The 27,265-nt window shown below is 31.6% G+C and overlaps 1 protein-coding gene and 1 long non-coding RNA gene across 4 annotated transcripts in view; one reads left to right on the plus strand and one right to left on the minus strand.

Annotated features, from left to right (window-relative positions):
• LOC116772250 (3-phosphoinositide-dependent protein kinase 1) overlaps nucleotides 1-27,265 on the plus strand; it is a 47,441-nt gene that overhangs the window by 16,333 nt on the left and 3,843 nt on the right. Inside the window, exons 1-2 of one of the 3 annotated variants that reach the window (XM_032664347.2) lie at nucleotides 24,146-24,568; nucleotides 26,902-27,160. In XM_032664347.2, coding sequence (XP_032520238.1) covers nucleotides 24,419-24,568; nucleotides 26,902-27,160 — 409 coding nt within the window. In that variant the 5' untranslated portion in view covers nucleotides 24,146-24,418. Of the gene's footprint in view, nucleotides 1-24,145; nucleotides 24,569-26,415; nucleotides 26,485-26,901; nucleotides 27,161-27,265 lie in introns of those variants that run through there. The other 2 variants (XM_061522170.1, XM_032664348.2) reach the window with 2 other exon arrangements.
• LOC133319127 (uncharacterized) lies at nucleotides 6,255-7,989 on the minus strand. The gene is made up of 2 exons (XR_009752824.1): nucleotides 7,695-7,989; nucleotides 6,255-6,778 (listed from the first exon to the last, which is right to left on the minus strand). It is a non-coding gene; the product is annotated as an uncharacterized LOC133319127 (long non-coding RNA).

Consider the following 27,265-nt stretch of genomic DNA (forward strand, 5'->3'; position numbering starts at 1 on the left):
TGTTTCCTTGTATGCGTTTGGCGGGTTTTTTTTTTGTTTTTTTTTTTTTTCATTAACACCTCAAAATCTTATTTGATATTCCTTTTTTATACTGTATTATAACTTTATCGTTTCTTTTTTATATATCTATGTGATAAGTAACTATGACTGAAAAAATTAAAACTATGCTCCGATGATTTTGTATATTATTTTTTTACATTAAGATGTTTTCATGCGGGAGACAAAAGTACGGAGGGGTTGATATCCAAATTTTTATTTTACGAATATTCATCATGTATTTAATTCAGCTAATATATTAGACATTATTTAGTCAAATCTGAAATTAAATGTTTTTGTTTGATTTCATTTACGTGTAAATTTTTCTCATAAACTTGTGGTTATATTTTTCTCGGGTATTTTATATAGTAACAAAACTTCAATCAGTGAAGTCGTCTGTTTATTCCGTAATAAAGATATATGTAATATGATATTCATTCATCAATTTTTCATCTCGAATGTGTCATTCTTTATCCGCTATCATTTCTTTTAATGTTTACTTTGTGTAAGTTTAAAAGTCGACCCCGCACGTGTGCGTTATGATAATTTGTCACTGTTAGTGTTGTGTGGTATAAACTATATAAATAAATAAATAAACTCATACACACTCAACGAAATTTTCAAAAAATATCAAGTTTTTATTGATACGTGTTTGTAACGTTTAAATAAATAACAGTAAATCATTTTTTATATTAAGTTCATATGAAAAATTTTAATTGACTCTGTAAGTGTCGAGGGTAAGAGAGTTTGTTTTTTGATTCACGGTAATTATAAAACAAATCAATAATAAGTAATCCGAGCAAAACACCGAGCTTAAGATACCAAAGTATATTTACTCTTAAATAAGTGAGCCGTCTAGACTTGGCACATTTTAGTCTAGACGGGCTACGACCCTTTTATCACGGTACTTGAATCACTTCATCTAACTATACATCTATTAAAACTTTAACCGGGGTAAGACTGGAGACGTGGGCTCGAATCGTTTGTATATTATTTAACAGTAGTCTGTATTTAATTATTTGATGTTAATGAGCTTGTTAGTGGTGCCCATTGGAGCGGACCGGTCGCTGTGCTATCTGCTGTCGACTGAACCCATTCGTAATGTATGTATGTGTGTATGTTCCGCACTAATGCCGAACAACTGTTGTATACCGGTAGACGGATTCAATGCACTTTTAATGACGATGTTCAAGTTAACAGTTTATAGAAATATTTCATTGTTATTTACAACCGTGTAGTATGTCGTATTATCTTATCATCTGTGCCGATGGCTTTGACTGACATAGTATGTAGTATTATATAAGCTTCTATATATATGTAGTATTTTATAGTTATTTTTTTCAAGGTTGCGGAAGAATAAAAATATGAAACGACATATATAAGGAAAACATAAGTTATAACTCGTTCATTGATATTATGTGGTGATGGTATTATAAACGAGCTCAAATTACGTTGGTTTGTTGGCTTTATTGTATAGATCTATTTGATTGGATGCTGACTCCACAGAGACATCTCGCGTGGGAACTTAACTGGCAGCTAGCGTTTCCCACGGCCATTGTCTGATCCGCCTGGCCAGCCTTCAACAGTATTGACCTACAATACAATGATAATCTTCACTACATTCTATAACGTTTGTAAAATCTAGTCATTTTGTAATACAGATGTGACTAACTGTACTTAAACAGGTATAGATTTTATTCACATTATTACTATTATTCAAATTATTCCAATTCTTTATGCAAGTTCATTTATTAGAATAAACACTAAATAAAATATCTATTTGTTACACATTCTTATCACAAACATTAAATTTTGTAGACAAATTGTCGTTCAACTAGATGTTAGTTTTTGATTTCATTAAAATTCAGTTCAATAATAAACTATAGTTTGATATTTTTTTAACGTGATGTCTGTTTTTTAACTTCATAAAATTTAAGAATGGGTAATTTATGTTAATATATATTACAAAGGACATCTGTATCTATAAATAACTTTGTTTTAAATTATCAATAAATGTTTTTTTTTTATTTATATTGTGAAATGATAAAAAAATGTGTTAACCAAAAAGGTCGCTGAAAAAGTGCTGATGTGTATGAATTATATAAAAAAAATCCGTTTAATCTATTTCAGTGACATTTTTTTATTAAGTCAGTAGAATAACACATGCAGTCATTGACGTCTGAATTATAATGTGCTATTAATGTTTTTTTTTTTAATACATTATAATAAAAAAAATACATAATCTGTATTACGTGTTGAATTCATTATCTGTTTTTATCTCAATATAACATATTTTATATCGGAATACCATGAGACCATCACGTGCGTATATGCGTACGATCTTTTAACATATTTCGCTCACATTAAAAAGAAATTAAAATAATTATAATGGTAAGGAATGAATGTGTCTTCATACATCTAAAGCATTTACTTCCTCGTTATATTTATATTGCGTAATATTAAATATTTATTTCATAATATTATACATAAATAACGAGCAGGGTTTCGCTCGTTAAATACGGTTTATAAAACCTATGCCTTAGATAATGACAAACTGCTGATTCGCGTAATTAATGTGCCTGTGTCGGCGCCTTCAAGGTCTAGGTCACTGAACCTAACTACGTCTTTCGGCGCCGTAGTACGTCGGCCTTACGTGGTAATAAACAATGAATTGTTATAATCTAATATTGCTATTGAATATGTAAACTAATTAGTTGTTTTTTTTTTTACTTATATAATATTTGAAAATGATGATAAATTTAATGAAATATATAGATAATGTTCTGAAATTGTTCAAAATTAAAATGTTTGGTTTAATAGTAAACGTACATAGTTACAAGAAACTTTTAAAAAAAACTACAGTTAAAACTATTAAAAAAAACTACAGTTATAGCATATATATATATATATATATATATATATATATATATATACACACATACATATGATAATCAAGAACATAGGCATTTGTGACGTCAGTTATGACGTCACTCTTTTAACAAACAATGAAGTGATTCTAAATCCGATATATATTTGATGTACACATACATTGTATAATTTTGTTTTTTCGACCCAGATATATTTGGGACATAAAACTTTTTGATAGAATCCTACTGAAATAATTATAGATGTGAATCGGTTATGTTGTATGTTTGTTTGTTGCTGTTTAGCGCATAAACTACTAAATAGATTTTAACGAAACTTTATGGTAATGAGGTTTAGACATCAGAATGAGGTACAGGCTGTAATACATAACGGATATCTGGATAGTTCCCACGAGATCACCGCGTAACAGTTCAAGTGACAGTTTATAGATGTCGCTGCAGATTGGTTCAATTATTTTGATTAACACACTATTAATTTCTCTTTAAATCTAAATCCTAAATTCACTCAAACGAAGTTGCGGATAAAAGCTAGTCATAAAAAGTTTTCCTACGAAATTCATATTTATGTAGGGTGTTAAAAAAACACGTGAACATTTAAATTTGTATTCGTTAATGTATACTATAATGTAATGAACAATGGCGGGGCCGTCAGTTGCCAATATTTGATTTGGTGATGACGTCATAGACAATATTATATAATAAAACTTAAATATAATAATACAGCGGTAAATAAAGATAACCTTTTGTTTTCTTCGATATAAACAATGTTTTAGTGCAAATAGGAGAATACTAGTGTCCTTATTACAAAGTACACGGTTTAATGATTGTCTGGCATACAAAAATTTATATATATATATATATATATATGTACCATAAGTATCTTATATATTATGAATATATTTTAATTGTTTCAAAACAAAATAATTTATTAAATTTTATCAGGGTATAAGCAAAAATGGGGTATTTTTAATGAAGCACTCGAATTAAAGTTCAATATAATGCCCTTATGTTGACTATAAAAATTACTTTCAGTACGGCACTGTGAATAAAGTTAGTTATGTCAAATTAAAATCAGCGTTAATAGTAATTAATTCTTTGTTTTAATAACTTATTTACTCTTATCAAGAGTTTCCAATGCAAACTGAAGACAGACAAGTTGAAGTTTTTTGCAAAGGTTTATAAATTGACTTGAGTGATTAGCACAAGTTTGAATCGTCATACTGCTTACGAAGCGTTTCCTGTTTTTTTAAATCTATAACCTACGTTAATACTGTCATCTGAAAGGTTTTATCAATGATAAACTGTCGAAGCTCCGTATGAAGTGAGACTACACACTTCAGGTTGCAACGGATCTCGTTTAAAAGTCCTAGAGGCATACTATAAGGAACAGGTGCTAGCGGATAAACTACTACATAAGGCAATAATGTCATACAAAATAAATAAGTTTAATACTAGTTAAATGTTAAATAGAATTAATTAATTAGAAATTTAGTTAATGTCTTAGAATTAAATAATATTAATATCTTAAAATACTAGTAAATATTAAAAATTAAATATACGTGTTTAAATAAATTTGGTAACTTATCATACGCCGTCAATGTGTAAGTAATAATATTACCATAATATTTTAATTAATTTAACTTTTGATATTTATGATAATGTTTATTTATATTAAAATATTTCTTAAAAGAAATTACGAATGTATATATGTTTTTGTCGGTCATCATCTCGGAAACTGAGGACCTGATTTTGGAGTAATTAGTCTTGAAAAAAATTTTTTTTATTGTAGGTTTTAATTTGTTAGTATAGTTTCGCTTCTTGTGATGGTTTCAGGAAATAATCGGAGTCTTTAATTAATGCTTTTAGTATATTTATATTTTAGCTTGTACTTATATAAAAAAATCCTTACTTTATTTTTTGAGTAATGAAAATGTTTTTAAAAAACACAGATCTAATTAAAATATGGTCGTAATTTTAAAATAAATAATACTTATAAGTGTTTAAAAATTTATTTATTTGGCAATATATATTATTAAGTATAAATAATATGCATCATATTTTTATTTTAATGTAAAAATCAATATATTTAAAGCGATTGTAGAGAGCATAAAGTTATTTAAGTATGAACGCTAGGTCGGTTTTTTCTTAACTTACAACTTTTTAGACTTCTATTGAAGAAATTGTCAAAATGACAGTTTTCTAAAATAAAAAAAAAAGATTTCCGTCGAGATCAAATTTAAAGATGAATTTATTGTAACGGATGCCCTCCATTAGTAAGAGCCGGAAGTCAATAATTTAAATGATATCCAATTCCATCATTCTTCCGCTTGCTTCTTTAAGCCTCAATCAGCTCCAGGTGTGGAAACAATAATTGCTGTTACACACCTGGAGCTGCATCTACAGGTGTTCATATTGACAATAACGATTTACGATCAGGTGGGATATTTGAAATTATAAGAATATCCAAATCTTTGTTATGAGTCATTTAAAACGACCTTTGTACAAAACAACAGTATTTAAATATATATTTACCTACTTATCCTTCTTATCTTAAAACTTCTTCTAACAAATCCTACGGGAAGTGTCAAACATCCCAAAAAATCCTCGTAAAAACTCGAAAAAAATTACCTTTTGCAAATCATAAAGTAACTGTTGATCTTTATAGACAACTTTCTTTAATATTCTAATTTAATAATACCAAAACACAGAGTTTAAGAGTGCCTTCCATAAATCCTGGGGTATTCCCCAGTCCCAGTACAACGACACTACAGGAAATATACCGAAGGTAACCTTCGGACGACAAACTCCGGTGACTGAACATTGTGACACGCCGAGATTTTAAAATAACCTATTATTGTTAAACATAGATTATAATTAATAATTAATTTCTTACAAAATATACTATGTCATTTGCGACTATTATGTATTATAAGTACAGAAATAATTCGTAATGACACAGATCATTATGTTGTGTCATTTTAATTTGTGTCAAGTTCATATTGCATGAACTATGTCCCAGTACATGCCTTTTCATTGAGGACTAAACGCATACCAAAACAACATTGAGGTTATTATTATAGTTGTATTTTATTTACTTTTATGTTCATACATGAATAGTATATATATATATATCGCAGTCTGTTTTAAAACAGACCTCTAATATATTTGTTTTTTTGATAATGTAGGTAAGTATTTGACAAATGTGTCAGTGGGATGGAACAATTTTTTTTGGTTTATCTTATCTCTTACTAGGAAAATAATTTGTTATCTATAATCAAAACGAAATGTAAAAGTGATAATAGAGTGACTAGTGAGTACTACAATAACAATATCCACCATTAAAATATCCTTTAATAAAATCAAACGTTCTTATAACTTGAAGCAGTAATGTCTACAGCTTGCAGTCATTCAAATAGAAACCAAAAACGTTAATTATATATATTTTTTGTCTGAAACACTGGCGAAGTCGCTGGCAACATCCATTTGTAAATTAAATAAATAGTTTTTTTTTTTTTTCGTCACGAATGCGGTTGCACGCAAAAAACAAGCAAACAATTGTTTACCATTGTTCTCCTGGCCTTGTCATTCATTCGTGGTTCCGTAAATATGTTTTGTTTGACAATAAAGATGGCATCGTGTTATATCCGGTGCAGTGTAATACATAGATACCGAGCCGTCAGAGTCCAACGGAATATTCTCGTTCGATGCCCCTTGTTTGTCACTCCGCTAAGCTGAAAACAACACGCGCTCCTTGTAACCCTTGTGACGCACCTCTCACGAATGTTCCTCGGTAGATTTCCATTGAGATTGTTAGATGTGTCTAATGTAGGTGACGGGGCACATTTGCACGTCAGTGGCTGTAGACAATAACATAGTCGGTTAGCATTGGTGTTATATGTGAGAGTTATTATTTATAACTGTCAATAGCGGCCTTGAGTCATATGGTTACTGGACGTAAATAGCTGCCAGTTACATAATCGTGCACTTTACGCATATGTGCTGTCTATTTCTAAGTCGTCGGCGATTAGTCCCATTCCTTGGCTGACTGTTTGGCAATCATGATATATATGTGAAAAATGTTCATTCATATATATACGTTATGTAATATTAATAGATGTTAATGTTTTATTACACATGACCTTTACACATTCATCATTAAATGAAAGTCATCGCGTTGTTTACAAACATGGCCTTGCGATAAAAGGTTATCGGGCACTTCACTGCAACTCTGTTTTAGTATTCTTAAGAACATCAAAAAATATAATAGGGATATTTAGAGACTATTTACGTATATTCGTTTTATATTCTTAGCATCGTTAACGTTATGGCTCATAATGACGTCACAACGTCCCACCTTTAGTATGGACTACTCTCTGACGTCATAACAATCTCCCCTTTTACAATTTGTTCAGTTGTCTTTATTGCATTATTCAGAATAATAATATAAATTCAATGTGAGATCAAAGAAGGTTATGTTTATAAAGGTCATAACAACATTTATTTGGTGTCAAAATAGTTTATAGAAGTTGGTATTCTTGGAATGTAACGTTAGGTTGGCGAGCGGTGTGCTATTCATAGCGGATGATGAGCGATGTGACGGATGGATGGATGGATGGATGGCTGGATGGTCGGATGGATGACGTGTCCTCGACGCCGTCGCTGCAGCGTCCCGGTTTGGCGCGGCGCCGGCCAGCGATCACGAGCGCACGAACTATACATGCATTCTATATTTAACAGAGTCCATTATTATGTTACATACCAGAACCTACTCACCTCAACAGATGACTCGCGTCGCTCACATGATGTAACATTGTTTATAACACGCTGAATGAAACTATACTTAAATGAGTTCATCGTTATAAAGCCTATGGATGATTCAATGATGCTCTAATAGTCCAGAGATTGTTTTGATACCGATGCCATTTTGAAAATATTAACAAAGATATTATTACAGCTGAGCTATATTTGTATTCTAGTTGATGTGTTGTATGTTATAAATATTTGTCAGATTACGTTCCTGTACTTGTAGGCGACTGTTATGTGGTAATCATTATATATATATAAATCATGAAATAAAAGACGTCGGTGATTTTTACGGTGTTTCAATGTATTTTACGTCAGTCAGTCTGACGTCGATGGCTTTATTTATAGTGAGATAAAAATGAGTTAATGGCAAGACTCGAGGTACAGATTTGGTCACTGACGTGACATCGCCTACGCGGCACGTGATTCATACGTTTTATCGTATAAGGTTATACATTACCCTAATTAGTCGGCACCACACTAGATACAAAGTCCGTCAGCTGATATCACGATATCGATAAACTGTTTCATCGACATCGATTTGTTTGTAATAGTGATTCCTCTAATAATTTGTTTATAACATTAAACGATTTTATCAATAAAAGCATTAATAACATTAAAACTTCATAAACAAACTTCATAAACAATCTAATAAACAATTTATTAATTAATTTTAATTATAAATCTGTTATGCACAACACGATAGTTTAATTCGTGTTAACTATTTCCAATTATAAATATAAAAAGACATTCTTATGTTTATTGCATAGTGTATACGATGGCACGCTAGCCACCCCTCGCGGCCAGTGAAAGGTACGTTTGCGATAAACGATGTGTAAATTTGGTATACGTGTTTGAATGTCTAGACGGCGTACAACGAATGCATTGCAGACTGTATTCACCCTATAATTAATGTGAAATTTTATATGTCTGTATGGGGCTGTCTGTGTACAGAACAGCTTTAATATACCCTCTTCTATCTCGTGATGTATGCAGTAAAGGGCAAATTATATTCTTCTAGACGGACGTGAATTCTCAATTTATATTGTATTTCTAATTCAACTGTCAAAAACTGAATATAATTTTGGGATTGTATGTTTTAGTATTATTTTAATAAATAAAAAAATAACTTAAAATAATATTTATAATTATCGTATTGAGAGTTATTGCTAAGAATACAATATTAACCTTTCACTCGGACAGTTTGTTTTCCATCTTTGGATAAATACAGTTCTAAATATATATTTTATTTTGATGTTGTTCTCGTTATTTGTTTGTGATAATTTCTTAGTATATTGTTACATAAATAACTTTATATAACTTCCGTTTGTTAGACACCTTCCAAGGTATGACGAGCTCATCAAGTATCAACAGAGAAATACAGTAACGTATGTTTTATAACCTACTAGATATTTTACTATAAGAGGATTATACTATCTTATAAATTACAGTTTCAAATAAATCTCGGCACATCTTAAGTCTTTCCAAACATTTATTTTATAACTCATTCCACTGTTTTTTTCTTAATTTAATACGGTCGAATGTTACGTCTCCTTATGATATTTTTTTTTGTAATCATATGAACTTTATATTTCTTATATGTCGTAGTATTATTATAGTTATTTCCAACTATCATCATTATTACTTTTAATAAAAAATATATAAAACTTGTTATTGTTTTAAAAGTATGACATATCACATATTTCGTTTTTAAATTATTAATAACTCATATTGCAACATAATTACAGAATAATTGATGATAATAAAACTATAGAGACAAAAATATTTCATTTTTATTTTTATATACAGTTGTTATTATTTACATATCGATCAAAAATAGTTACAGTTTTCATGCGTCCTTGCTCTTTTACGATTATAATATTTAAAAAAAAATCACCAAAACATATGTATAACTCAAATAAAATTAAGTTTTTCGGATACTAAGCTTATTTTATTATTTCACAAACTTTCACAAATACACTTTCATCTCGTCTGACCGTGATCACGGTTGCTGTAAACTGTATAGGAACCGAATCTTCGGGATCATGGAGATATAAACTAATGAAAAAAATGCATAGCATCTGAAAAACTTAGTTCCAATTCATTCAAATTGCGTAAACACGTATTTTTTTATTTTTATTTCATAGAATACAAACATATATATATTATCTATGTGTTATATAAGATTCACAACCTAATCTTCCTTCAATACTATGTTGAATAGTTGATATAATTATATTTTATTTAAGATAGACGTCTATCATATTTACATAAAAGGTTTACTGTTTTAGTTTATTTTCTTCGAATGTATACGTATTATAATTTGTTCTGATAATTTCATTTTATACGAAATAACTTTACGACTTTTATTATATTAAATATGCACGTGTCGTAAATGTTTACTACGTACGTTGCGTTGTTTGTTTGCGTTTATTTCCGCGGCATTTTGCTTCGGATCCGCATTTAGCCGCAACATGATACCACTGACACGTCGTTGGAAGGATCTAACAATAGTGTGACTGTACTGAATACACTACCTACTACCAACTACCGACCCTCACTGTCCGATGCACTTAAGTTATAAGCTACGGTTTTAATATGCGACCCATTAACAGACAGACGTCTATAGAATATTTAATCTAACGGTACAGTAATTATCTTAATTTGTTTTGTCTAATAACGATGATTTGACATTTTTTTATATAATTTATAACGTAATTTTATTTTATTTTTTCTCTTTGCTCGTATTGTAAATCTTTATTGTCGTGAACGTGGTTATGTTTGTAAATAGGTATCATTATTCTGCGTTGTTTTATTTATCTTAGCGTAGTCCGCAGTTTTTCTGTGTTACTGATAAGATATGTAGTGTAAGCCTCGTAAGTGGTATGTAAAATGGTATTTATCATTATAAATAATGACGTTTATCATTGAAACAAATAGTGTGTGTTGATAAATCAGAGAGAAATAGTATAGTTCAGCCGTCGGGAGTGTCATGTTGCATGAGGCGCGGCAGAGGGGAGAAGACGGCGACTCAATGAAAATATAAATAAAGCTTACAGACACCGCGCCCTGTTGATCTGTTTTCCTTTCCGAGAACACCGACCCGTGTACCCTCCGCTTTCAGACTTAACGGCCTAATAAAACGAATTCAAATTACGCGTCCTTAAATCCATACAATACACTCACATACATGTTATATGTCTGTAATAAAACATATTTGAAACACAAAAAACATTGTAACTGTATAAAAACTGAGTCATGTTATAATAATATATGTATGTTTACATTCCGCGTTGCATTTAAAAGTCCCATGTCGGCTCGCATCGTATTGATTCATTCATCACATGGAACGCCTCTTGTGAACGTAGAATTACACAGATTGGTTTAGTTAAATGCGTCGTAGCGATGGGGTCGAAGTCCGAGACCGATGTCTGTACTCGCCAGCTATACTGTGTACTGTATACTGTATAGTTATATGTATTGTAGTTGTGTCGAAACAATTGGATCGATTGTCTGCGACAAGATCATCGGCATACGTTTCCGGCGTCCGGACGAAGTTTTCAAAGCATTTTTTTTTATAATGTTTGTACAACTGTTATCACTGTTTCTAAATATACAAAGGATCGAACTTTTTTTATCTTTACACCATACAGTACAGATTTATTCTCATTTCCCATAGATTATCTTATATAATATTATATTATATATCAGTATGATCCGAGATAGTCCGAGTTCTGATTGTGGTAATAGGATATTGTTATTGTCATTCAATATTATTGATAAAGAAATTCTAGACGATTTGTAATTAGAAAGTTGTTAAATGACTGAAGACTGATCATATTAAATAACTTTTAAATTATATCGCCAGACTGATTCGATTCCAGTAATTTATTGAATTTTAATCCCCTGGGGTTTGACCCCCACACAATTGTACCTAATCTAAAATGTCATATTCTGTTTTCCTCTGCAATGCGGGTAGACGAATAGGGGACCGGCGAACAAGTAAATCAGAAAAATCTTAATCAAATACATATTATATTATAAATACGTGATAAAGACAGTTGTATTATGGTTATGTAACGTCTCTGTACAGTGTTTTCAATAATAATTTTTCTATTAAGCAATTCATTATTGATACATTGCAACACTGGCCGCCGGTACATTATATGACCCCGTAACGTCCACGTGCCGCCGTAACAGTGCTGTCGTGTTTGTTTTCGTTGGACTTCAACACGATAATGGAAAATTTTATTGGTTTTTCGTGCTAACCAATATTGTTTCACATCGATAAGGGACTAATGCCGCCGAACGCATTGTAGCGTACACCACGTGCAAGTACAACGTACTACTGCTTATATATGTACCTACTATTACAATATTATAGGAAACTAGTATTGGTTGTTATGCAACAAATTAGTGCCGTAGATTTTAGTAGCCGTGCATAATCGTGTGTACTCGCTTTGCCTTTTACTGTTATCGTCTTACACGTGCTGCGATTTTACTATTTTACACATTGGATATTGTAAAACGTACAAGTTTTATTGTAAGCCGTAAAACCGATTAACTATTGTAACCTTAAATTTAAATGGTTACTAGAGTTATGAATTTCTGTATGTATATAAATTTTTATTGCTTGTGTTATGTATTTGGATTGGAACATAAAATGAAACCAGCCGCATCCCCTACGATGGTGATCATTCTGGTCGTATTAGCACATATAGGCATGTTGGTTAATTAAAATAATTCGAACCTCCCGCTATGCTGGTGGCTGGTTGTTGCTTGATGATGTATTCTCACGGCGGCGTGAGTGTGAAACCCGTTTCTACATTATGTTTATGTGAACACCGAGTGAAAGTAACGAAGTACGGTCGTCTGAGTCGACTCGTCTACTTTATCTGGTAGATTGTTATGTAGCGGTTTAAATGCATAGTATTTAAATGAATTGATAAACCCGGATGTTCACCGGTGCCCCAGCCTGAGCAGACGGCGAGGCGACCGCGGCGTATTCGACCTCTATGGTCGACTTGTTTTTTTTTTTTAATAAATAAAAGCTTTTATAGTCTATATAGTAATTCAATACCGTCTGGCCAGTGTCGACACAATACGATCTACACAACACAAAATGCCTTTATACGTTAATACAGATTGTTGCTAGCCTAATTTAAATAAAACCGGCTTATCTAGATTCTATATAGGTGTATTTATAAATGCGGATCAATATTTATTTTAATACAGCCGGTTCTGTATATATATAGGCAAAAATTACGAAATAAAGTATGAGATTATGAAAATATATATCACATACATACATATATGAACCGTGTTAAGTATAATTTAATTGCAAAAATATATTATTTGTAAATATATTTCCTTGTTATTGTGTTATAAATAAAATAGGTATTCCACGTGTAAAATGTGAGTTATGCCTCTTAAAGTAAAAATAGCCGTGGAACTCATAACCTTGCAATTCTTGTAGAATTTCTATTAAACTGTGGCTATAATAAAAAAAATATAATGATTTCAATGGTTTTATTTATTATTAATTTAGATTTAATTTTTATCCGTTCTATTAAGAGATTATTTCAACAGTACGATTTGTACCGTTATGAGGTACTGTTATAATAGTAAGTACTATGTAGGAGTACATGGCCTGTTAGTAAAAAAAAAATGAATTGGTTTAGTTTTTTTTTCTTCGCTCTAGTTTGTTATAGTCTGTGATCGTATCAATTTTGTCTATGTCTAGTTCACTGGACAAATTATAACATTGTTATACATAAATCACTATTATTACAAGCAATAAATCTATTAGTAAATATTGTTCAATGAGTTCAATTGCACGGAACTTATCGTATCCTGTTCGCATTATAGTCACTGAACACCTCATGGCTGCCTTAAATACCTCCTATGACTAATTCTTGATTAACCAGATTTTATCGTGAGAATTTATTTACTATACTATATTTCTCACACAGACCCATATTTATTTTCTTAAATAATCTATATAATATTATAATTATCATTCGAACAAAGCTTTGTTGCAGATGTTTCGTGAAAATTCAGATTTAATGAAAAACTAATCGACGTTATAATCTACTAATATCACTTTTAATAGACACAGTACACAGTTATAATGATAATGTAATATAACATTAATGTGAAACTCCCCACGTGATCTTTTAACGTATGTCTGGCGCTCAAAGACGAATTTAAATTTAGACAGACACAATCGAGCCGGGGCCGACGTATTGCCTTTTGTGACCTGGTGTTTCTCAGAACTGTATGTAGCAGTGATTCTTTGTACTATGTCGAAATTACATGGTCATTGGCCATCGTGCCCTTGGGTTGTAAGAGTATTATATTTTAAAATAATGTTCATATTAAACGTCTATTTAGGAATTAGTTGTTGCAAATAGCTTCATCGTCATTGACTTAACTGTTACTTCAATAAATAACTGATATAGATTTTTGTCACTCTGATATAAATCAGATTTGTATTTTTTCGTGAAGATCAGAAAATCATACGTCCGAACTTCATTTATTTTTTGTAATTTTTTTTTTATAGAATATAAATTTTGATTTTAAAACATATAATATTATATAGCACTATGTATTCTAAATATAAAATAAATACTTTTACCGGCCAGTTTTTGCGTGTAGTTCTCTAAATTTATATTTTAGTTTGAGAAAAATCTTAATTGAAAGACATTATCGTACACGAATAACGATAAGTTAGCTACGGATAATAACAGTTTATTTCGAGAAATGAGAATATCTATGACCGTCTCGGGATCTCTCGACATATTTTTGTATCTTTGAAAGCATTGTTTCGTTGGCCGATAAAAGTTCATTGTAAACAATGACGTATATTTCTATACATTCGCTCTAACACCTGTCTACCTGAAGTGTTCTGGACTAGGTTTAGAATCAATGTTTTTGAGAAGAAAAATCTTTTTTAATTTAATGGAAAAAAAATCTGATGTATGTCTTATATGTAAAGCAAATTAGGAGTCGCTTTTGAAATGTTAAAGTTTTCAATAAAAGTACAAATACATCACCAGTCTTCCAAATCAAAAACACATTTACCAAAAGGAATAAAACGCAAAAAATATTAAATTATTTAATATTTTTACTTGTATAATTGTTAAATATTAATCTAGAATCTACCCTCAAAATGTGTGCATAGCAGGTGATTGCTGCAAAATAATATATGATGTTTACATTTTATCTTAGAGGTAAGATAAAAGCCCATGTATAAAGCTTGGTGCAGATGATTCGCGAAGTATGGGAGCATGTTAGAAACAAGAAGACGCAGGTAAAGAAGTATTTACTGTGAGAAACCGCTTTGCTGCAAACGACTCGAATTTTATATTGCTGAGGTTTCAGGTTCAAATCCTGCTCGTTTCAATTAATGTATAATTCTATTTGCATTTAAATCTAATTATATAAAAGTATCTCAACTTTAACTATTTAACTCTACATTAATGTTTAGATTTATAAAATTATTAACATTTTTTTATTTATTTCGAAAGACTCTCTAGCTATATTGTAAATTGGATTAGAGAAATTAAGAACACATACAATCAACAGGACGCCATGCTGTTTATAAAATTACAATGTAGCCCATATTAAATCTGTATCCAAACATAGATGTTTTCCATACATTTTTTCTAATCGCCTTATCAGCTCACACGAGATATTTATCTAACGGGTCAGACGTAGACCATTGAGTGTTGATAAATTAAGTTTCTGTGATTTCATACAAAACATTACAGAAATATTCTTTTAAATATATTTAAAAAACAAGATAACTTTTTATAACGTAATATTTTAATCTGTGGAACAAGCCCAAATAATATCTGACAGCTTACTAGGAATATGCCTTTGTATTAGAACACAAACGAACTATACGAAACGCTTTAGGTGTTTCACAATAGTTAATATAATATTTTTAGTTATTCTTATCTCCTTGTTCCTAAGTAAACAAAATAATTAGTCCCGAAATAGATACATTAACAAATGTTTGTTTTAAATATCATCTTATTGTTAGGTCGTAAATATCTTTTAGTTTATCCTTTTAAGATATCTTTCCAAATTTGGTTATGACGTATCTGCTTTATGAAAATGGATTCGACTATTTAATTTATATTTGTGTGTCATTAAATAAATTATTGTTTACACAATATCTTAACGAAAACAATTTAAATGCAATTTAATATGTTATTCACAAAAATCTATAAGTTTCAATTGTAACAAAAAGGATTTTATGAATGTCACGACATAAACATCAAATAACCTTGACTAGCCGGATTTTGATTTGACTCTCACTGGATGGTAAAGGAATTTTGTGGAAAACAATTAATAATTAATTCATAAATATAATTATTATACTAATTAATAACAAGAAAAAAGTATTTATTTGTATGCATAATTAGTTATTCGCTTGGATTCACATCAAACTACTTTACTATAAATACTCTCCTTGTAATTTATCTACTTATATACTAGAATTCGCGTTGAATACAAAGGGTTGGTTCAAATTCGTAAAAGAATTGCACTGAGCGACTTGAAATTGGGCTATTCGTATATGGTATCGGACAATGAGTGAAGTCGTGAGTCAGAGGACCACCCACGCTACACCTCTTACGGTTTCCTGTATCGAGATTTATGTTCAGCAATTAGTATCATGTGTTTAAAAACAATGCTTTACAGCAAAAGTTTGTACACGATCAACGTGAGCTGAATTCGTTTAAAATGTCAACATTTGTTTTTTTTTTTTTTCTTTTCTTTTTTTTTTTTACTTTAGTTGCCAGTTCGTTTATGAATGCCGACAAACATGAATTAATCGTTACAATAATTAATATTAAATTAATGGAATTTTTGAAAACTTATTAAACTTAATTTTTTATTGTGATTTTGTACATGCCATTTATAAGCAAATATTTACAAAGATGTAAAGAAACATTGTTATTAAAAAATTAATTATTTATGCCAAAATTAATCAGAGAAAATCGTGCTTCCAGAGGTATGGTCGCATCAGTTATTTATACACCGCATAATCTTCAAAAGCCTCATTTTCAAGAATTTTCATTTAATAATTTTGCCTAATACTGTATTTATATAATTGCAAGTCCTTGAAATAGCACATTGTCTTTACGTGAACAATGTTTAAATCTTAAAGGAGGCCATTCAAAGTTCACAAGTTACAATTATCTTAATATGGTGTATAATAAAGTTATCAGACACGTCTACGGGTGAATGACTGGGTCTACAACCTAACCGCAAATACTCCATCGTCTTGTCCTTGCTTTTTATTTGTTATTAAGAATGCTTTGTTATATATTTATATAGTTTATATTACAAGTCCCACAGATAATCAAGATAGATCAAGATAGATAAACACGAATCAAAGCAAAAAGTTTTGTGACTTTTTTTATATATAATAATTTATATACCCGGAAGCAATGTTTATTTTCTCTTAAAGATTAAATTAATTTAGCAAAGCGTGGTCCGTAAAGTAGGTATGAGATGTAACGGAAAGTCATCTCGGAGCGTGATTCACATTATAGTAAGAGGCTACAGTCCGGAGTCACGCTTGTTTGTTTTGCTTTATTACTCACTTTCTAATACCGAACACGGTAAATATTGAGTTTGATATACTTAAAGACGTTACTCACATAAATTAATTTTACGTTCCATTTGAAATAATTGTTTATTTTGATATAGTTTTAGAATAAACGGGAAACGTAGAGACTAAAATCTTCGTGTGATAAATAACAAACATTTTGTGGATACAAAATGGCCGTCGATACATGGAATGTAAGGAATGCAGTTCGCGAACGGCGGCGTGCCATCAGACGCGCATTCCCATAGCTTGATTCACTGGCGAGTGTTTCAGCTTCATGTTCTCTATGACATAATTTGAACAAAGATATTATGCACATAATATTTTCACATATAAGGTTAACTATCAATTATATCAAAATATAATTATATTCTTTTATAAATCAAGTTGCAGAGTTATTGCAACCAGTATCAAGGTCTCTCTGCTGTTCTTTAATTTGGTAATTATTTATTAAGTTTCCTTTTCTTTCATATTCATTAAAACCATGGATATGATTTTCAAAGATTAATAATTTAAATGTTTTTTTTTCTCACAAGTTTTACGTTTTCAAAAGTTTATTTAAAAAATAACCGTCGTAACGGTCTGCGGCCGATCCAATCAAAATAAAGCGAACTGTTTTTGCTGAGGGACTTCGTCCTTCTTGGAATTTGCAATCGCGATAATGATAAAATATGAAACTAATATCAAAAATTAATATAAGCCTCTTCCTTTTATAATTCTTAAAATTTTCATAATATCTTACAAGCGTTTTTAAAATCTATTTTTTCTCAATTACATATATAGTAAAAATATAATAAAGACACAGCTAAGATAACAGATTCCATATTTTGTAACGTTTGTATATTATCGCTTATAAACATTTAAACTTTTAAGTGTTTATTATAATATAACTATGGATAATAAACAACTGCTTTGACGTTTTTAAAATATACAGATTGAACACAGTGGCAACTGGCATGGTGTGCCCTTTTGCTAATATTCGCTGCGAGCACGTGGTCGCCGCCATTTTGATGTGCCATTTTATATTGTTGAATTGGTATCACTACATAATTATATCGTATTCCAAAACTGATAACACATGCCGACAAGACTAAATCACAGTCCGTTGACGTTTTATTAATGAAAAAAAAAACTATGTCTCGTATACGTAACGCTGTGTCACATCCGCTTATCAGTGCGTCATAGATGTGTGTATGGAGTTTTATTTACGGAAGCGCTCCCTATTCCCTGTACGGTTGGCGCCAAAACGAGCGCCGTGGTACTTCCACATTACCAAGCCACGTTCAATGCGCTCGCTTGGGTGTATTGCCCGCAGCTTGCTACGCGCATCCTGCCTACTACGTTTTTTAGCGTCCTCCTTGCACGCATGTCGCTACCAGCTCCAAGAAAGGGACGAGTATATAACGAGAAACGATTTTTGTACCGCAGAAGGACGCCACGAGATCAATGCACTTTCCGAGGATAGCAGCGAGCCGTTTTTATACGGGTTAAAGTTTGACTGTTCTGATTGTAAAAGCAATCTTGATGTTAATGTAATACGTCTGGTTTTCACAGTGATCCCTGGTAAGTCGGTGTCTAGACGCGCGGGAAGTGAATAAAAGTATGTAAGTAGAAGGCATTCCAATTTCCAGTCGCTGGAATACCAGCCACGTCTTGCGTGCGGCGGCGTCTATAGCTACCACCAACCGTCGCCGTATTTGAATGCTTACCTTATTTTTAACTTTAACTATAATAGATCTATGTTAATACGGGACACACTCATCTATATATAAAAACTTTTTTCTTCGTTAACTCTGAATGTTGTTGAATGGAAGATTTATGTTCGCGTCAGCCATACTTGTGGACACATTATTTATTTTCTTAAAAGATGATGTTTTCGTAACTTATTTTTGATATTATGAATGTTTATTTTTATTTCATAATTTGTTTGTTACCGTAGCACTAAATCGGACTTTAATCTGTTACAATTCTGTTGCATGCGATCATCTTTTTTAAATTGGTCACGTTCGTTTTAGTTATGTTTGTATTTCTATGAAAAATATACACATATTAAATACATGTTACGTATCAATGTTGAATACAAATCGGGTATAACATTGATTATAAATATTAAAAAGGTTTGTTAAATTGTAACTGTCTACTGACGTATGTCCCTATTGCTATGGAATAGTTTAGTTTGTAAGCCAAGCAGCCGGAAGGAAGCCCTTATAGGTGGGAGGAAATTTAAGTTAACCTCAATAAGATCATATTACTAGATTATATTGTAATGAAATACTCCTTACGTTTTATTAAACATCAATTTGATCTTTTAATTACATATAAATTTTTAAATTAAGAGTATTTTTTTTGAAGATATCGTCGTCCTTATAACTTCAACGTTGTATGAGTATACTTGTAATTTAGTTTATGCCTTTATGCTATACCTATGTTTATTTTTAGGAAAAGTTATTCCTTTATGCCCTCGTGTTTTTTTTTTGGTTGTACTGTTTACAATATCTATTATTAGGGCTCAAGTAGTTTAAATTATTTTTTAATAGTCTATATTTATATGACGTTGTTTCAACTTGTTTGTCTACCTTCAGGACAATGACCGTCTCGCGCTGCCGCACTTTATGGGTACATAATATAATATGTATCAAAACGTACTTGTTACCAATTACTTATCTCTGTCAATTAACATTTAAAACGTATGAATTTTCATTTATAAATTGTATTGCAAAAGTTAATTGGCGGAGCTTATCTCATCGGAGCATAGGAAAAAACGTATATTACAAAATAATATGTCGTAACTTAAGATAACGCTCATTACATATTCTGAAATCGTTCGATAACGTCTGTATAATTGTTTAATTATCGAACATGCACCCCGACCGTTGGTTGTTTGAATTCGCCATGTGCGTGGCGGGAGGCACTCGGGCAGGTGGTTCGCGAACTGCGTGCTGGGTCAAAGGACCGAGCCAAGGTCGCGCACCAAGACATTCGCGTCGATAACCTTGCTTAGCGCCTCAATGTTGCCATTACAATGCGGACACTATACACACACTAAACATCCGGTACACCAATGAAGTTCATACAACTTAGAATCGTTATTAAATACTAGGTATTAAAAAAAACAAGGAGTTTTTAATGCAAAATTTATTGACTGAACAGGAAAACAGCAAGGAGTTCTTAAAGCTTTATTTATTTGCTTGCTTATTAAGTAGCTACTGTGATTGAATGACAATATTACGTAATAATCAATAAATATTATATTTTTATTTTATAATAAAGATGTTCCTAATACCTACATTATTTACACGTGCCACATTGCGTTATGTGACCGTAGGAATTAACAATAAGCGTGTCAGTATGTAAAGTAATACTTTATTGCAAGTGCAATGAATGTTGTCGTTAAGCGAATGTAGGCATTTTAATTTTATTTAGCTAATGTAAAGCAGCTTGTTATCTTATATAATACATATTCTTATTGTAAAAGAGTTTTAATGTATATAATAACACGTGCATTACAAACGTTTTATACTGACTTACAAAATATATGGCTTAACTAGTTCCGGCGTAACTACAACTATTTGAAAACATATTTATCCTTTATCATATGTATTTACAATTATAAATAAATCTTATCAAAGCCGACATTTTTAGTGATAAGTAAATGACAGATATTCTATAATAATTAATAACCTATAACATATATAAATAATTAATTGAATATTTTACTTTATAGTTTTTAAGATAAGTAAACAATGTTCTATAAATTCAAACTGATCTAATCTGAAATATTTTTATTATGAAAAAATTACGAACGTATGTACAACATACAATAATATATCATGTACATATATAAATATTGCATAGAAAATTTTTTGTTCATGAAGTACTTAACGCGCATCAAATACTAAGGTTTTATTGTTTATAATGAATACTTGTAACGGTCAAGTTTAAACGATTGACAGCAAACAAACATTCGTACGGATTCACATCGCCATGTTGTTGAAATGTTATCTCGTTATAATAAACAATTTCATATCATTTAATATAAAAGATTACATATATGAGATATATTTTATGTAATAATGTATCCCATACGGTTTGGACGTGCGATTATATCAGTGATTCTCAGTTAAAACGACACGTTCTCAAAGTATATTTTATTTCCGTATTGACACGTGTCTGGGTCAGTAATCTTATAAAATACAAAGTAATTCTTCCACGTAATAAGCTCACTTTATATACATTAGAAATTACTCAAATAAATCTCAATACAAATATTACTCTAATTAATTCATTACGCTCCGAGAATTATGAAAATGATATTCAAATTTATTATAAATAATAATAATCATTGATCCACTTGAGAATGAAAATTGATAATTTCTGAACGTGGAATAAGATTTAAACTAAAATAATTATCTGAGAAAAGTTATTGTTATGTTGGGTTTCATAGTGTTCGGACGACTGATGTAAATGAAATCGTTCTCTGAATTATAAAATAGCGTAATATTAGTTACACAGAACGGCACGTGTGAAAAGCAATTTTGTGTTACTATACGTTAGAAGTTTGCACTTACATTGTTGGAGTACCTAATTATTTATAATTACATATATAATTTTAAGTTGTGATTTTATAACTAAATATATCAGAGCATTATTTGTTGGTAGTTAGATCAATGATATAAATGACATGTTCTTAAAGAATGTTAACACGGCGCTAGGTTAAAGGTCACTAAGAAAAAACAAGATGTTTTTTTTATATGTATATTAAATAAAACTGACCTACCCTCTTCGTGACACACCTGAAAAATATAATCTCAAATATGAAGTTATCAATGATAACAACTGTCACGCATCGATATCTGTTCTATATCAATCGTTTTTATAAAAAAAAAAATGCAGCCATACATACATGGGTATATTTTGATCATTCTATCATATAGTGCCAGGTGGCGAGTTCATTGCACGAAGTTTTTATTTTGTTTTCGAACCGAGTCTCGGGGGTGTTTGAGCTGTCTCGACTGGCAAAAAAACACTCGACCCACCTGGCTTTTTGTATATAACGAACTATCTTAACGTTCATGAACTAGGCTATTCACAGAGATCGAAATATCTTACCTGGTTTCAAAATGTTACTTAACAATGCACCGGTGAATTTATGAAAGGAGGATTAGTTGAATGGTTCTTCTATTGTTTCATTTAAATATATTATTGTCTATGGCTCAGGTAGTGAAGTAAATAAAAAAAAAACTAGGATTTGACAATGACAAGCCGCCATTATTATCCGAAGGACAGATATAATTTACGAATAACACATTTTCTTAATGGAATTCTTAGAATCATTCTATAATAGCTTTTGGTTAAAGTATTACAATGAATTTACCGAGAATTTTAGTTTTATTTGCCGACAATGAAACGAAGACAAATATATACCCTATACTTCGAACTAATACTTTTTTGAACGTAATGTTAACGCTAATGAACTTGGATGGATTTATTTATAAATAATAAATAGCGTATTTAAAAAGTTAAAAGCTATGATATATTTTTTGTTGTTTTTGATGATGGTAGAGAACTCAACTACGTACTGCAAGTTGCAGTTGCGTTCACAAAAGAAAAATATACAGCACGTGCCATGCCGTTAACAGCTGTGTTCTGTGCAGGCCATTCGAACATACAACACTGTACATATATTAAACCTTTTTTGTGCGCGGTTCACTTTTTTTTTAATGGCAACGATAGCATGTGTGCTATTTGATATAAATGCGGCTTCCCGTTTTTATAAATAATATTTAAATAATCAAGTACTACTGAAGAATCCGGAAAAATAGGAAAATTTATTTTGTTTTATGTTATAAATTAATATATGGCATTTAGAGTGGATCTGATGTCTGTTTCTATAGATAGAATAAATTTAAGTTCATTAAATGGCATTGCAATTAGTTACAACAAGAATATTTAATTTTAACGGATAGTAAACTAATTCAATTAATCGATAGACATTCCAAGAACCCAACAAAGCGTCATCAAACATCGTTTATTTATCCTTAAATAATGAACTTGTCTGCTAATTAATGAAAACAATTAAGATTCCTCGAATATGCTTATGATTTTTAACACTGTCATATTTTTACAATGTCTAAATGTCAGCAGAATGGATCTGGATTCTGTAATAAATGGCAAACCACAAGTTGTACACGTGGGTGGAAATCTTTTACGGCGCTTTTACTGCATCTAAGTATTATTGATTTTGTACCCGAGTTCCGCGCTCGAATTCTACCCCCCGTCCCTGACGCAAACCCCCTACCCGCCAAGCCACCCCTCATGACATACAATGCCACACCGACGCGTTCCTCTTTCTAATTTTCAAAACATAGACACGTGGGCTTTGCGTGCCTTAAAAAAATAAACAGAAAACGATTTGTCTTTAAAATGCACTTATTATGTTTAAATAATTCTGTGTCCCCCAACTACCGGTGTATTCCCAATATGTACCTTATAATTGATTGACGTCATCATTAATTATTATTTAATAATATTTCGATATAATTTATAAGTTGTATTGTTGTAAAAACTGTTTTAGTGACACGAACGCTGTAGTAATAGTGGGAGGAAAGGAAAGCTATGTGTATTATGCAGTTTGTATAGATAGGCTTGTACGGTACGAAACTCAGGGCAGGGTGACAGTCGGCGGAAGAGAGCAGGGGGGAGGGCATCACATTATACCAACAAGCGCCGTACGTACCGCGGCCGTGCGATTATTCCGTCTACTGAGCGGAGGACGTAGTCAATGCCTCGCTTGCCGCTCGCGTCTAGCGCTGTGTTTGTTACTACTTTAGTCTGCAACGCGCCGTCGAGTCGTTCGGTAGTGTTCACGAGCGCCTTGTTAAGTAATATCTAACAAAAATATCGTTATAATAGTTGTAATTACAATTTGTTTTGCATTCCTTAGAAAAAATATACAAAATATTTCGTGAAATACTTAATTAAAAGTGATCTCTAAATATAATAAACGAACTACATGAACTGTGGTCGTGGTTTTTACAATTTTGGACGTTAATATAGAAGTGTGATACAACGTATGGGAAGTTTAGAAATGAGCGGATTGACCATTAGAGTTAAAAGGGGATCGAGGGGTAGTGCTACACTTCTCGAAGCAGCAAACAGAATTCTTAAACTGCTTGGCGTGAGCTCCACCAAGCGCGGGAAACAACCCTCGCCGAAATCAAAGGTAAGGTCAACGGCTCAACCAGTTTGTTATTTATCGTTTAATTATGCGAGCATAAATATCAATAACAATTTACATATTACCCATAATGAAATAAACTATGTAAAAATCTAAACATTTACATTCCTGTATTGATTTCAATTAGATTCACAGTCCTAAAAAATCGATTTTGGCTACATCATTAACTGAATACATTATCCTGTTGTCAGAGTTTTTTTTTAGAAGAGTTCAACCGTAGATCGGTATATTTTTCATAAACGTTCAAAAACTTTCGCTGCACTACGTACTTTCGCTCGTTGCATCTATAAATCGCAGCATGAGAGCATTTGCTGGCACAAGCCGCCAGTCGCGTATGATCGATATGATGGTAACAGTGGCGGCGGACGGTGGACGGTAAACGGCGGGCGCGGCACTGACAGGACACTTGTTTGTTCACGCGTCGTCAGCGTGACCACCTTGTTTACCACTCACTCACTACAAACGATTCACGATCCGCATTCATCACTATGTTTGTAACGGCCCACTATAAATGTCATGTACTATTTCGATTTGAGTGAACTGTGAAGTGCATTCTTCTACTCATCGGTATAATTGATGTTTATTAAAATAATGATACAATTTGTTATGTTTATATTAATATCAGATAAGGCGTGGAAAGCATTTTGACGATCAAATAAACATTTATCTTGTGCGTGATAATTATTGCGCATCCTTTTTGGCGTCTTTAATTGTATTTATATATTTCTCGTTTAAAAATTATGAATGAAACAGTTTTATGTCAATGTATTATGAAATATTTAGGCGCGTATTATTAATACCCAGGTTGACGGTTTAAGATAATATAGATTTAGGAATGTGTAGTCTAAATACTAATTAAACATGTTTTCTCTTGGGGGTGAGTGGTTTTAAATGTAAAAGAATAATTTAGATAAAATAAATTTACAATTTTAATTAGGTATTTGTTGGTAGTGATGAAACGAGAAGAAGAATACGATTATTTGAATGTCATTTATTTTAAGGTAAAAGAGAAGTTTTTTTTTTGTACAAACAAACATTGATAACTCGAAATTATGTTATTGCTTACAACTTGGCATGAATAATATAGATAAGTTTTTGTTTTGAGACGATACATTCAGCCACTGCGTGGACATGTTTTATTATGACTTCTCAGCAAGTTAAACAAACCGAATATCAAACACCAATTGCTTGTTTTGATAACGATAATAAAAATATATATTGTAAAACGATATATGTTTAAAAAAATAATTATCAACCCTAGATATAAACGGTTCAAAGGAAACGTTAGAATATTCCAATGATATCGTCTTGTAAAAGTAAGAATGGATTTGTAATGTGTGCATTAAGCACATGGCATGTAAAAGAGAGAATTGTCTGATGAATGTGTTTGTATGCGGTCATCGACGTAGTAGGTCTGGTGGGGAGAGGCTCGGTACGGTGGAGCGCGCGGGCCGCGGAATGCGTTGCGGTGGGAATGCGCTCGGAGTACCGTTGCCTCTATATGTACACTGTATACCGCCGCCTCGGAATGCGAGACCCACTTGTCTACTTGGACCAACTAACTTATTTCAGTGACTCACGTGCGAAACTAAATGGCACATTTGCGAATATTTAGCTGTGGATTTTTTTTTTAGTTTTTCAGTTTGATATAATTCATGCGTTTTGCTTAATATGAAACAATGGAAATTTCTGTACATAAATATTCATTGATAAAAAAATTACGTTATATTCAATTAGCAGCGTTGGTTTAAATATAATTCAATAGTAATTTTTAATAGTAGAGTTTTTGTTTATCCTGGCGGCACTGAATGGCAGGCGCGTTTTTTGCCTGACGCCTACGTAAGAAAATGAACAAAAAAACTTGGGCAGCAAACTTTAGAAATTGGATCATCGAACCGTTGGTAAGGCCAATGAACGTGGCGGCGTTTCGAATACATCAGACATTTAGTTAAACCCAGCTCTCAATGTGCTATAGCGTCTGATTGCAAGGATTATATTCGCACAATAATTTTCGTCGATATTCGAGTGTTTTATGTGTTTTAGATGCGGTATTATAACGGAACTGTAATATTGTTCGTGTTTGCTATTTTTTCTTAGTAGAAAATTATTAAAACAATTAAAAGAAAACTTATTTCTAACGAGATTATATTACTTTGTCGTTTTCGTGTTTCGTCATTGTGACGTATATTTGTTTTGTTTATTGTTATGTATCTACAATAGTTTGACAGCACTCATAGTGTGCCATGGTTCAATATATTTGTATATAAAGATGATAGATATTTTTGTTATGGTATTATAAATGTGTTTTATTGTTGCAGCCAAACGGTGTACCCGGGAGTGAGGTTAGGGCGCCCATAGCTACTACAGAGTGCGTGATTGACTCACCAGTCAAAATGCAAGCATCACAGGCTGCCTCAGCCCCTGTGCCGACGCCCACGTCCACTCATTCATCAAATCAGTCTTACAAGCATTCAAAACGAACCGCGAAGGACTATATATTTGGAAAACTCATAGGCGATGGCTGCTACAGCACTGTCTTCTTAGCCAAAGACATACATACCGGAAAAGAATATGCAAGTAAGTTATTCACCTAAATTTATTATCGGATTACTACATATGTCCAATATTTTAACTAATTATTATATGTTATAAGCCGTGTATTGATTAATCTAAAATATTTTT

This window comes from Danaus plexippus, chromosome 12 (genome assembly GCF_018135715.1).
Source record: "Danaus plexippus chromosome 12, MEX_DaPlex, whole genome shotgun sequence".
NCBI classification, from domain to species: domain Eukaryota; kingdom Metazoa; phylum Arthropoda; class Insecta; order Lepidoptera; family Nymphalidae; genus Danaus; species Danaus plexippus.